Source organism: Aptenodytes forsteri, unplaced genomic scaffold (genome assembly GCF_000699145.1).
Source record: "Aptenodytes forsteri isolate BGI_AS27 unplaced genomic scaffold, ASM69914v1 Scaffold422, whole genome shotgun sequence".
NCBI lineage: Eukaryota > Metazoa > Chordata > Aves > Sphenisciformes > Spheniscidae > Aptenodytes > Aptenodytes forsteri.
This window is the reverse complement of record NW_008795687.1, coordinates 28,324-41,253: the sequence shown is the minus strand read 5'-3', so window position 1 is coordinate 41,253 and position 12,930 is coordinate 28,324. Positions and strand designations below refer to the sequence as shown.

Genomic DNA, 12,930 nt, shown 5'->3' with positions numbered 1-12,930 from the left:
TCAGCAGAATTACTAGCTGGGTAGGCTACATAAGAAGTGAGCACTATTTGACTTTGAGAGCTGCCTTTCTGTTCTTTCTTGCATTTCAAAAAACTAGAGGGCTAAGTACCGCTACTTCCGAACATCGGTTGTTTCAGCAAGAGAAGTTCAAAGAAGTAGGAAGCTTTATTGCATACTGATTTCTCCCTGCCTAGAGGTTCAGCTTTCGGCCTAGAAAGATCACAGAGAGGGCCTCAATTCATTCCAGTTACAGAAGATACCAATTATTCTTACAATTAAAGAGAATGCACAACAGAGAGATTGGCAGTCAAAGCAAGGCAGTGCTTCTGGAGTTCATGTCCTGTTAAGAATACCCATTTTAAACAGTGTACCATTGTGCAGTGGCTGGCTTCCATATCTGCATTTACCACAGGTAAAAATTACGAATCAACATGTCGACTGAAAACTGAGTTATAATCAACACTGTCTCTCCCCATTATACAAACAGCAGCATAACAGGGCCAGTAACACCACCTAGAGTAACCATGGGGCTGGAGCAGCAAGGTATCTTCTCAGTTAGGAGGGACAGCCATTCCCCAGGTTCTCCCTCCCCTTTCATGTTCACCTATGCAGTTCCTTCAGGAGTTCCTTCATGTCACTGGCCTCTAGCCTGTTAGACTAACAAATCAAGAATCACAAAGTAATACAGTAGAAAATTAAGTCCTTTGCATCTGCAACAATATGTAGATTGCCACTCAGTCTATGCTCTCAGGCCAACGACTTAATACTTAATGTAAGAGATTCCCACCCCCCACCCAGTCGGAATCCTTTGCTCAAGTTTTTTTAGACACAGAAAGAGAATGTTTGTCTCCTAACTTAGGAAAGAATCAGGTGTAATAGGAATCCAGTGGACCACCTTCTTTAAAGAGAACACAAAACTGTGTGGAAAAAGACTGTCCGTTCCTTGGCTGACTTGGAATTTCTTACGTGATGTCCTTCTTTCTCGGGGGCCGGTGAATATTCCTCACCACACACTTCACCATCCATTCAATTCCCTCGTTCAGTCCTTTGCTAAGGAAATAAGATAAGTAGACAAGATTTAAAAAAAGAAAAAAAAAAAAAAAAATAAACAAAAAAAAAACCCAAAAAAAAAAAAAAACCAACAAAAGAAAACCAACCAAGAACAAAAACATGGCTCATGTAGTCCCTAACTGAGCCCTTACAAGAGCAAGTGAAGGGTTCTGCAGTTATTTATTGGCATTACTGTTAGTTTCTCATACACACAAACAATGGGGATCTGATTTCTTTTAACTCGGTATGTAAACTCCATCCTTTACTTTTCTGGTGTCTGTACAAGTCTACATCCAATTTAGTTAGTCATCGACTCTGTGGAAACCTTGCGATGAACAAGCATCAAACCACTTGACAGTCAGCTGGTTTGAAGTTATTTTGCTACAAGCCTCAGGCTAGTTCTATCAGATCTTCCAATCCTGGCTACAACTTTCTGTAATCATCTGTGCTGTGGCTGCAAGCCAGTCGCCAGCTCACTGGTCTGCACAGCTTCCCAGCCATGACCCACAGTTTTTTTTTTTTTTAGTGCAAACTGAAATTTTGAAAGGAAATTCCACACAGATCAAAACTAGAAGCATGTGTACAAAAACCACAACAATTGAAAAGGTTGCATTTCATAAGATTATTATCTAATACTTCTCTTCCAGTCAGTGCTTAACCATTGTTCTTGTGGTCATTCATCTGCTTAACGGCATTTGATTCTTAGCAATGCAGACAAGAGATTTTTCTCATGGTGTGACGGAAAGCAAGTCGCACCCTCACTGGCCTGAACAGCTCCCCAGCCATGACTTCCACAGTTTTTTTTTTTTTAGTGCAAACTGAAATTTTGAAAGGAAATTCCACACAGATCAAAACTAGAAGCATGTGTACAAAAACCACAACAATTGAAAAGGTTGCATTTCATAAGATTATTATCTAATACTTCTCTTCCAGTCAGTGCTTAACCATTGTTCTTGTGGTCATTCATCTGCTTAACGGCATTTGATTCTTAGCAATGCAGACAAGAGATTTTTCTCATGGTTTAAGAAGCTTTTCTTAACCTTTGCAGTAGCTTGTATAATAATACAGCTTTCTTGCTAGATTAAAAAAAGAAGAAATCTCAAAGCTCTGGATTCAGCACAGGCAGTAGTTCAGACAGGAGTATTTCCAGCCATCCAGAACAGTACTTTTGACTTATGCCAAATAGCACTTTTCACCCAAAGACCTGAAAGCGTAACCAAAGTACTGCAAGACTCAATGTGCAATAGCGATGCTAAGATGTCAAGAATCTAGTGGGTCGGTCAAAGTCATGGCATGCAGCTCTGTGGCGTGCAGCTGCGTAGGCCTGAAGAAGAATCAGTCTCCCAAATTTTGTTCTGTTCTAGTCATTGTATCTTAAACCACAGGCATCCCCAGTGTAAGAACACTCTTGGACATTGTTATATTATCTACATAACAAAGCTCATCTGCACACTAAAAAATATGAAAGCAAGAGCATAACCACTCTGCCAACAATGGAACACCACTCATTTCTTTGGCAGTGTCATAAACAGCTATATTTTCAACTGACTTCTTACATAAAAGCCAGGAGCTGCAGCAAGCCAATGACTGCAAAGATTATTGTGTACGGAGAAGGGATGATAGAGGACAAGAATCAACAGCTCCATATGCCTCCAAGTCCCGTTGCTCTCAGCCAGTAGTACATTTTCATCGTGTTTCATAGGCGGGATTTACAGATGAAGTTACTGACCTAGTGCAAGTCCAAGGTTCACAAACGAGTATCTGCCACTGCTGGCAAGGAAGCACAGCTCCCTTTCAGGGGTTATTGAATCCTATAGTACTGCTCTGCTTGTGTGACACCCTGCAGCTGTTCAGTTAACCAAAACGCCATCCCTTCTCATACTTACCCAGTAAGAGCAGAGCAGGCTTGTGTCAGGCAGTCTCTCTTCCCAATTTTGTTAATGCAGTCACTAAATGCTGTCTTGATGTCGGGTATTGACAGACAAGTCTGCAAGGGAAACCAAAGAAGAGCTTGCTTTCTATGCTACAAGAGGTGGTGACCTTCTTCCAAAATGAATCCTACCACATCCACAGTTCTGCTTCAGTCAGGATGGCACAACGCTGTTATGTCAAACCCCCTCACCCACTAACACAGCAGATTTACTTCTTTACATTCCAAAAAAAATGAACATATTCTTTTTTCACCAAAGAGAATGCTATTTTCAGACAGTATACACGCACCTCCCTGATCCTCAAGATGTACATTTCTAAGCAAATAGTCATGAAAACAAGCACAACCCACACACCCTCAGGACACTCCTTCCAGGCCACCCCAACCATCACACACAAGTTCTGTCTACCAGAACACTACAAGAGCGCATCTGTTTACAAAGCCTTTTGAAACGGTGTACCTGGCAGAACCCCAGACAAGCCAGTTCCTGTAGCCGACTCTTTGCTAATGGCCTGGATCATGTGCCCCTACACACGCACTCTCAGAAAATGGCTTGGACGTGATTTTTCCTAAGTTCTCAGCATGTTCCTTGACATCAAAGGCGTAGCTGGTCTGGACTTGTGTGTTTGCATTTTGCATGCAGGAGAAAATGCTGACAGCACTAAATGCAGCACATGTTCTGATGCCCGGTGTCACTTTGTTCTTGATCACCATCAGGTCTTGCACTTGTGTAAGGCTGCTAGGAGATTGCTGAGAAGTGGTTTTGAAATACACAAATGCATAACCCCCCCAGTAGACCAGTGGATTACTTTCCTGACATAAATCACAGTGTTACCACAAAAATTCTATTCTTAGAGTTACAAACACAAACTTGCCCTGCTCAAGTCCAGACTTGCATCTTCCTCCCTGAACACAGGAAGCAGGTACAAGAAAAATCACCAGCCTGTAAATCCTTTTCTGATCTCAGTGCTCACTTTTTCTTCAGAAGCCTTGGACAAGCCATTTAAGCACTTTAGCTGGCCACGAGCGCAGCTTTCTTCCACTCTCTGCAAAGGCATTTTGGACCTTCAATGAGGCTCGAATACACGTTTTGGGCAGGTGCTTACTCAAATGCCAAATCAGACCCTTGTGAGTCTCGAAGATTAGTCCAAGTGGATGTACGCTTTGAAAGAGCAGACTACTTGCAAACAGGAATTCAGTCTTCTACAAGTCTGGGCCTTAACTTAGCAGAAAGATGGAAAATTTTGCAAAATACTGGTTCTGGAGAAATTCAATACAGGAAACTACTGTGGGGATGACCGTGTGACAAATAAGCAGGTTTCAATGCTTATTTATAAGAAGGGTTCTTAAGAAATGGCTTGAGAGGAGTTTAATGACACCCAATTCACCCAGTGCCCTTGAATCCAGAGACTTGTGATTTTCCACTGTGAAGGGCCTAGAATCCATTAGTTGTGCAACTTTTGATGACTGTACTTTCTTATGACCTAAGTTACATTTCAAACTTGCAGTTTCAATCAATGAGCTGGAAACTGTATCCAGAAATGTTACTTACTTCACTGCACCAAAGCCCTAACAGCTTACTTCAGGATTTCTGCCAAATGAAAAACCTGCAAGTCATAAAGATGAACTGTCATCCACAGGATAAATAGTTAAATAAATTAAAAAAAAAAATCAAATGCTAACTTTAGAGGGAGTCAGACTGGACTTGGGAGTTGGAATTCATACCAGTAGGTCTGGAAGATGGGCAAGAGATGACTACCAAACAACCATTCTCTACAAGTTTGTAAAAGATGCTACTTTAGTTTTGGTATGATGTTCACTGCCAAATAAGAAAGGCAAGGGGTCCAACTGCCTCTTGATTTAAGCCAAAGCTCTAGACAAGTCAATTACCCAACAACTGGGAAGGAAGACGACCTGCACGTCAGTAATTTGAGCTATTTTTCATGTCGTCGCTTTTTTTCAGCAAATGAGACTTGGCAGCAGGAAGGTTAAATCCCAAAGCAGCTGAAACTGAGCAAACGTTTCTTGAAATATACACAGTTTAATATCATAGTATAATAATTTCTCCTTTTCTGAATGATGATATATTTTAAAATCTTTTTAAAATAAATTTGAGAGAAAGTGTTCAAGGTAGGAAACAACAGCGCAGAGCATAATCATGCTGTCTTTTATTTCTGCTTGCACAGGCCTGTGCAAAGCAACCAGGCAATGGACTTCCCAAAAACCACCAGCAGACCAGTACACCTGCACATATCCAGCGGCACAGAGAATCCACCTCCTCCACCTTGTCCATCTCTGAGGCCTTTGAGAAGTCCACTCTTCCCAGTGCAGCTTACAACTGCTGTAGCCATTTTTTCCCCCAGCTTAACCCGTTATAATCACCTCCCTTTCTCACCCTCTGGTATAATCGTGGCCTGCTCTAACTTCCACAAAGCTGTCCAGCCATTGCTCTCCATAGAAATCTGCATCAGAAAGAGTTTTGCTTCTGAGGAGACTTTGCACCATTTACATTGTTTATAGTAGGATGTCTCTGCATCACAACACTACACCTGTTTTGAGGAACATCTTTTTCCCCTTGGCATGAAGTACGGTAACACAGCAGAGGGGACAGCACCACTACCAGAGAAGCCTTGTTTTAGTGTTCAAGGGGAAGCCGTGAACTGGAAATCTTGTCTTACAGCAGAGGATGAGGCAGATTACCCATCACTTCAACCATCTGAGCTTCTCATGCTTAGCAGAAAATGTCAGCTGCGGCTTCCAAGTTCCCCTCTTTTCCACCTCCCCATCTACATTACAAAATATTTGTTTACAGATGTGTTTTGTTCCTCAACTGAAACCACATAAACCAAGAGCAAACTAGGGAAGCTGGATTTGTGATCACATAAATAGTGTACCATTACAATAATAAAATCCACAGGTGACCTTTCTGGAGCGATGTTATCTGCCATACATTTCAGAGGAAACTCACACAACTTGACAAATTGTATTTCTCTCAACTTCCCCAAAAGAATGCACTGTAAACCACCTTTTCATGAAGGCTCTTCAAGGCATAGTCTAGCCAGGACTGACCTGCCTGCACAACCAAATTCCTTTTATGAAGGCTTCAGAACAGCATTACCCAAATTAAGACTCAGGAATGGTACACCTAGAAATGTATCAAGCAGCAAGGCTCCATTTCTGGAGTCACCTGCAGAAAAGCATGAGTGGCTGTTTTAGGCAAAAAAGGTTGCAGTGTAGAGTCTTTATCCATTTGCCAAATCCACTGCAGGAATGACAATGCTGCTGCTTGGCCTCAGATCAGGATAAAACCTGAAGTATAGACTCTTCAGCCATCTCAAGAGTAATAGATCGGCAGAATGGAACTAAAATGGAAACAACAGAAAGGTGGATAGCCTAAGGAAAACTATTTAATAAAAAGTCTAACCAACCTATGTTCTGTGCTAGCTTTTCTTACAAGCTTATTCTAAATTAAAACTTAAGCTTGTTTAAATTAAAACAAGCTTATTTATTAAAACGAATTTTACAGGGAAGCTGTGGTATTTCTTAAGTTGGAAATTAGAATGGCCATCATGCAGAAGGCCTATTTTCTAACAACTGTGTGGAAAATAGATAACACTATGAGTCTTCAAATACATGCTGCTACTCACCGTGACTCCTCTCATTTTCCAAAGACACGAGGAGTCTTACCAACATTCTGGAGATTTCAAATTAAATTTCCAAAATTTATCTTAAGATTAGGAAAGCAAAACTTCCTCCCAAGGACATCATACAACACCCGATTATTTTCGTATGTCATTTTTTCAGCTCAGCTTTTCCAGTATTTTTAATAGCGTTGCAAAATGAGCCATTCTATCCTCAAGTTTTAACAGTTCATTGTACAGCTCAGAATTATACAGCTTTTATAAACCTTTAAACAGCTGCATTCACATCAAAACGGCAAATATAAATTCTTACTTTGCAGCTTTTTCTGCAGTAAACGGTAGGTAAGCAGAACTGCCTAATATTTCCAAAAGTGGCATTCTGACTTGAAAGGGAGTCCACATGAATTATTATATATTAGAAATTTAATTCCCCTACAAAGCAATAGTTCCTTTAAAAAACAAAACAAAACAAACTCCCTCCCACAACACACATTTGACCCAGTCTTTTAATTAATTACAAAACGATCCAGTTTTGAAGCCCCTGCTAAACACAGAGCATTCTCCTGGTACAAAAAAATTAATATACAGTATTGTCATGATATTAGAATTGGTATTTTGCAGTCTACGACTGTATTTCATCTCCTGATGTGGCCAAACACCACTCATGCTTGGCAGTGCTGAGTGGATGCAGTTTACCCTAGGGTATTGGTGCCTACTAACGTTGGAATTCTTTTCTACAAGGAATTTAGCGTCAGGGCCAAAAAATTCTTACGCTTTATGCAATTTCAGGCATTTCAGACATTGAGTCAGAACTTGTGTTAGCTTATTGAGAGGAATGTAAACTTGAAGAAGAAAAAAAAAAAAGTCAGACACACTACTTCTGATATATTCCACAAGTCTTCTGCCGGCCTTTAAAGAGGCAATCATTGTGAATTATCTTTCATCCACATATACCAGCAAGGTTAAGATACCACTTACCCTCCCGTATCATGATCCACGTTAACGACAGAGGGGTGCTGGTGAGAATTCCCCACTACAATTATAAGTCTGGGGATCCAGAGCAGAAAAATCTCTACCAATGATAATCCTGTAACGTTCAATTTTCTTCCAGACATCTTCAATTCTGCTAGATCAGTGGAAGAGAAACAGGCCTTCCAGTTTTCTAAACCTTGCTTAAGGGAGCCTGAATAATTACTGAAAAATAAGCTATAGTCTCTTTAATGTTTTATTAATAGCATTGATGTCTCTCTGCTCTGTGTCCATATCCAAGATGGCACTCTAGGAACAGACCTCTAAATATACAATTTAGGTATTTCTTAAAAACAGGTATACCTCCGGTCGGTACAGTTTTGCTAACCTCTTGTCACAGTTCTACGACTGCATAAAGGCACTGAATCTGTGGGCTGGTCTTGGACCCTCCAGAAGGGGCAAGGAGTCAATCACAGTTTTAATCCCAAGGGCCTGTTCCAACTACCTCTTTCTAGTTGTATAAAGAAGTCCACTTGTTCAACCATTTTTCTTTAGTCTGGCTAGAGTGCCGGAAGAGCTGGCTTTTGCAGTATGCCCATGACAAAATATACATATACAGCCATAAGGAAAATCGGAACAGCTTTCCAGGTCACTGCATACAGTTTAATGCTCAACAGCTAAAGGCAAGAGGGTAGACTGCTCCCTGCTGTAAAGCCGTAGTGTTGCATGGAAATATGAGAGTAAATATTCTGGTTTCCACACAGAAAAGACAGTCAATTTCCCCACACACGAGATCACAGCAAAGTCAGGACCATAAATCAGGAGTCCTGTCTCAATCTCATGCTGCCTTTTAAGTGGAACTACATTTCTTTTATTTCTATGACTAGATAATCTTATGATCACCCAAACAAATCTTTTGTGTTGTACACGTGAAGCGTAACCAAATCCTCCTTTAAAGCCAAAGTGATTTCTATGTAAGTCCCAAGTATTTCCCACAAGTACACTCACTGAGATAGGTGTAAAGTCCAGGGGAAGAGCTGGGAAGTATTAGCATACTTTGACGCAGATATGACCACAGCTGCCAGGGCTGGTACTCCAAATTCTACTGAAAGTCTCTGGCTCCATCTAGAGATTAGTCACTCGAACTGCAGTACTGGAATTCCAGGTACAATGCATGGAAAGGAGGAAAACATGGAAAATACCACGACCATTTTAGACACTCTCTTCCCTTTTTTCCATGCCCGGGGAGACGAGGACTGCCCTGGATGCGTCACCTAAACAGTCACACTGTAGTGCCCACTACCTTGTCAAATACAAAACAAGAGTTTTGCAGTTCTGGATATGCTAGAAAGAATTCAAATTGTACTATCAAGAAAAAGTATTCCTTGCCATTCACTGCTGTCGTTGATGGAATGCTCTAGGACAAACGGAATGTTTCATTGAACAGATCTTATCCGGTTATGGGAAAAGGATGCTATTGCTTCACATACATTTGTTGTGCTGTTCCCAGGTAATAGTAGAGCAGCATAAACAAAGTGCACTAAACATTTTTTTTGCTGAATAAACAGGAAAAAACAGTATCAAGATACCAAGTCACGGTACAAGACAGACCCACCATAGCTACATAATCTGTTCTGTTTACATAGAAAGTTCAAAACAGCTGAGATAGGTGTGCCTGTAGTACACTCACTTATGCCACTGGAAAAGGGTTGGAGGAGAAGGGAAAAAATTAAAACTAAATTCAAACCAACTATTCCCAGCAGCGGCAAAGCACCATAGGATCAGTCCAGGAATGTGAAACAAATGTAACATGAATGCAGAGGTCACCTTTCCAAGGCTTATTTGCTCACTTAAGAAGTAAATCTGCAATAATCTTACCTCTACATCCTGCTTGTTAGCTAACACCAGAATGGGAACCCCTTCCAGGGCTTCGCTGGTAATCATCTTCTCTATAAAGCACAGAAACAAAACCAGAGGTTTAGTCAGTTCTGGAAGATACAGTTGTGCAAATGCCTGGCACAGACTATCTGGACACAGGGATAAAGCAAGAGGCTCCTTCTTGCATTACAGTTTCATTTGATACAACCTTTCAGGTCTATTTTCTTCACAGATTTTTTTCCAGATCAAACTCCAAACTTGATTTTGATCAACAAGCATGATACTGAGAATTAACAAGGTGATAAATGTAGAATAAGGAATAAAAATTCCAAAATCATTAGCATAAGCACAAAAAGAGATTCAAGGTCATTACAGGTAACAAAAGTGAGTCCTGTGTTACAGACAAGACAGACTTCAACAAAAAAGTGCAAAAGCACTACAGGTGTGTCATCAACAGGCCACACAGCTTACTTCAAGGACACAGGAACAGACACGATAGTAGTGAGAGAACTGTGCCGCAATACACGATGAACTCACGGTACAGGTAAAACACAATGTACTCACCAAAAGCTCTTTTAGATTCTGAGAGCCTCTCCTCATCAGTGGAGTCAATAACATAGATCACTCCATGAGATTCAGCATAATACTGAAAGGATAACAGAGATATTAGTGTATCTGTCCGTTAGGACCATTTGTCCCTCTTCCTGATTTTTTTTTTTTTTTCAATTTGGTAAAATTTTGATACACGTTGGAGAGATCAACCAGTTAGAGCCAGCTGTTTCCACAGTATATGTCTGGAGAGGAGAATGGTGGCACACAGAATGCACTGCCTGTTCTGTTTGCAGGCCTACTGAGTACAACAGGTGAAAAAGCTTATCTGTCCCCCCAAAAAGCTTCTCTCTACTGGCACAACCCTCAGATATGGGTTGGTAATTGCTGTCTGTAAACAATAATGCAAACATTAAGCATTATCTTTGCTAATCTCGCACAGATATAGTTGAAACTCTGGAAAAGTGTTGATGCTAAATACTAGGGTTACCAATAAGCCTGTATGATTACTAAATGATCATACTGCTTCAGTTCTAAAAGACACAAAAACATTTCTAAAAGAAAAAAAATACATCTCCAACCTTGTCCCAAAGAGACTGTAGCTCCTCCTGTCCGCCAAGATCCCAGAACATTAGCCGAGTTTTGCCAACATCAATAGTACCAACTAGAGGGAAAGAAGAAAAAACAATCCAATGAAAACTAAAGATGTTCTCTAAAGCACAAACACCTGCGCACCCCCAAAGAAATCTGGGGTAGAACAGTCTTCTAGAGGAACAAATCACATCCAGTGGCTACTTTCAACAACAGAACAATACCTTTGCAAAGAGTGACTGCTGATATCAGATAGAGTTGTATCAGTGCGAGTAACAACAGAATCAGGCCAACAAATGACCTCCAGTGAAATTCAGCTTAACCTCTGAGCAGAGCGCTGAAACAGGATACTTGGTTTGTTAAGACTTCAGGGTTTTTTCCTCATAAGCTAAGCAAGCCTATTTTATTCTCTTACAAAAAGACATGGGGAGTTGGGAGATATGACCTCTACTTCCAGGAACTATTTTGCCCTTGTCAATTCTTAAATATTTCAAACAAGAACCAGCTGTTGTCTAATTGTGCAGGAAAGCTGAAAAAAATCCAGACAGATTTACTTACTGTTTAAGCCTACAGTGGTTGTGATTTTGGACAAACTCATCCCTTTGTAGTTCTTGTTAAATCGAGTTTTAGTTTGTTCAAGGAAGGTCTGAAAAGAAACAAGGAAAAGTATTTACTCTCAAATATTTTACTGGCTGGGGTAATCCTAACCCAAACCTGCCTTTTCATTTCTGCAGAATCCCGCTCCAACAGATACTGCCCTCCCTAACCTTGGAACAAACCACTCTTCTTGTTCCCTGTTTTAGCAAGGAAAGAAGGGATCACAAGTGATTACAGGATTACCAAAGCCTCAGCTACCTCCCTGAAAGCTTATGCTAAATTTAAGTAAGAGGGGAAAGTTGATTCTTTGGTGTGATATCACTAAAATAACTCACAATACAGCTGAAGAAAGATTGACCTGTCTGTTGGAAGTTTTATCTTTGGAGGATGTTTAGAATTGCGTGTGCCCTCCATACAGTTGGTAATAAACAGCACTTACGGTTTTACCAGCATTGTCCAAACCAAGGATCAAGATGCAGTACTCATCCCTCTGGAACATGTATTTATAGAGTCCAGACAGCAGAGTATACATCCTGCTCCTGCAACAAGTACCAGGAAATCATTAACAAACAGGTCATTTCCAAAAGTCTCTCGTTCCACAACGCAAGTTTTTCCCAACACCAGATAAATAAATGACGTTATACTTTTATCAGTAACTCTCATATTTAGGCAATCCAAGGACAAATCACAGATCTAAGAGAGATCATGCTAACAGCTCAAGACCAAATTTTCAAATGCACACAAGTGAGGGATTATCTTCCAAAGAGCTTAACCTCTGTTTCTGCACGTAGTGCCCAGCATCCACTGCAAACTCAGCCCTCATTGAAAACTACCCTGTCTGCTTGGGGGCTTAAAGGAGAGCTAAAGAAGAGCTTGAACGTCTTTTGCGGTACACGTAAGACCCACAGAAAATGAAGCCAACTTCACACAAATACACAGAACGGGTATTTTGAGCAAGATGTACAGGTCGGTTCCCCCCCCTCCTTGTTCCCAATCCATATAACAGTATCATGGGATCTTTAATGGTCAAACTGAGCGCAGCATATCTTAAAGGCGCATAAAACCCCCTACTTACCTTAATTTAAGCCTTATCCAGCAACAGTCTTCTGTTATGGTATCCACCATACAAGTATTTTGTCATCTTACAATGCCATGAAGACAAGATAGGTAAGTTAACGAGCCAAGAGCACAAGACTAAGAACCAGACAAAGCGACACCAACACCTGCAGGAGCCCACACTTTTTTTGTTGTTGGATTTGCACAAAGTGGAAAAGATTTGCTAAGACGCAGGAAGTATTGGCACCAAGTGCTACAGCTGACTCACGGAACGTTGCAACAACTCTCCTGTTTAAATACAGACAAAGGGAACCTCAAGGCAAAGACTTTGAGAAGCTGCTGTCTTTGAGCAAGCGTGCAAATAAATAATCACTTTGAGGTCAAACAACATTGCCGGGGAAAAGAAAAAAAAAAAAGTGTTCCAGACCAGAAGTGGGGGATTTCTCCGGCTGGGGCAATCAGCGTGAGGACAGGGCACCTCAGGGCGCAGGGGCTTTACCCCCCGGGGTACCCGCCGAGCGAGGGGGCACCCGTCACCTCCAGCTGTGCAAGAGGCGCAGCCTCACGCCGTCCCCCGGGAAGGCACCGAGGCCGCAAGGCTGGGGACGAGCCCTCCCGGCCCGCTCCCCTTTTCGGGCCGGCAGGGGGTCCCAGGCGTGCCCCACTAAC

General features: G+C 41.3%; 1 protein-coding gene across 1 annotated transcript; it reads right to left on the bottom strand.

Moving 5' to 3' along the window:
- Positions 1-858: 858 nt before the first annotated feature.
- On the bottom strand, positions 859-12,570 carry ARFRP1 (ADP ribosylation factor related protein 1). The gene is made up of 8 exons (XM_009282732.2): positions 12,281-12,570; positions 11,645-11,744; positions 11,167-11,254; positions 10,599-10,681; positions 10,033-10,114; positions 9,469-9,539; positions 2,937-3,037; positions 859-1,050 (listed from the first exon to the last, which is right to left on the bottom strand). Exons 1-8 carry the CDS (start codon positions 12,328-12,330, stop codon positions 963-965), a joined length of 663 nt encoding a protein of 220 aa, XP_009281007.1. The 5' UTR covers positions 12,331-12,570; the 3' UTR covers positions 859-962.
- Positions 12,571-12,930: the final 360 nt, after the last annotated feature.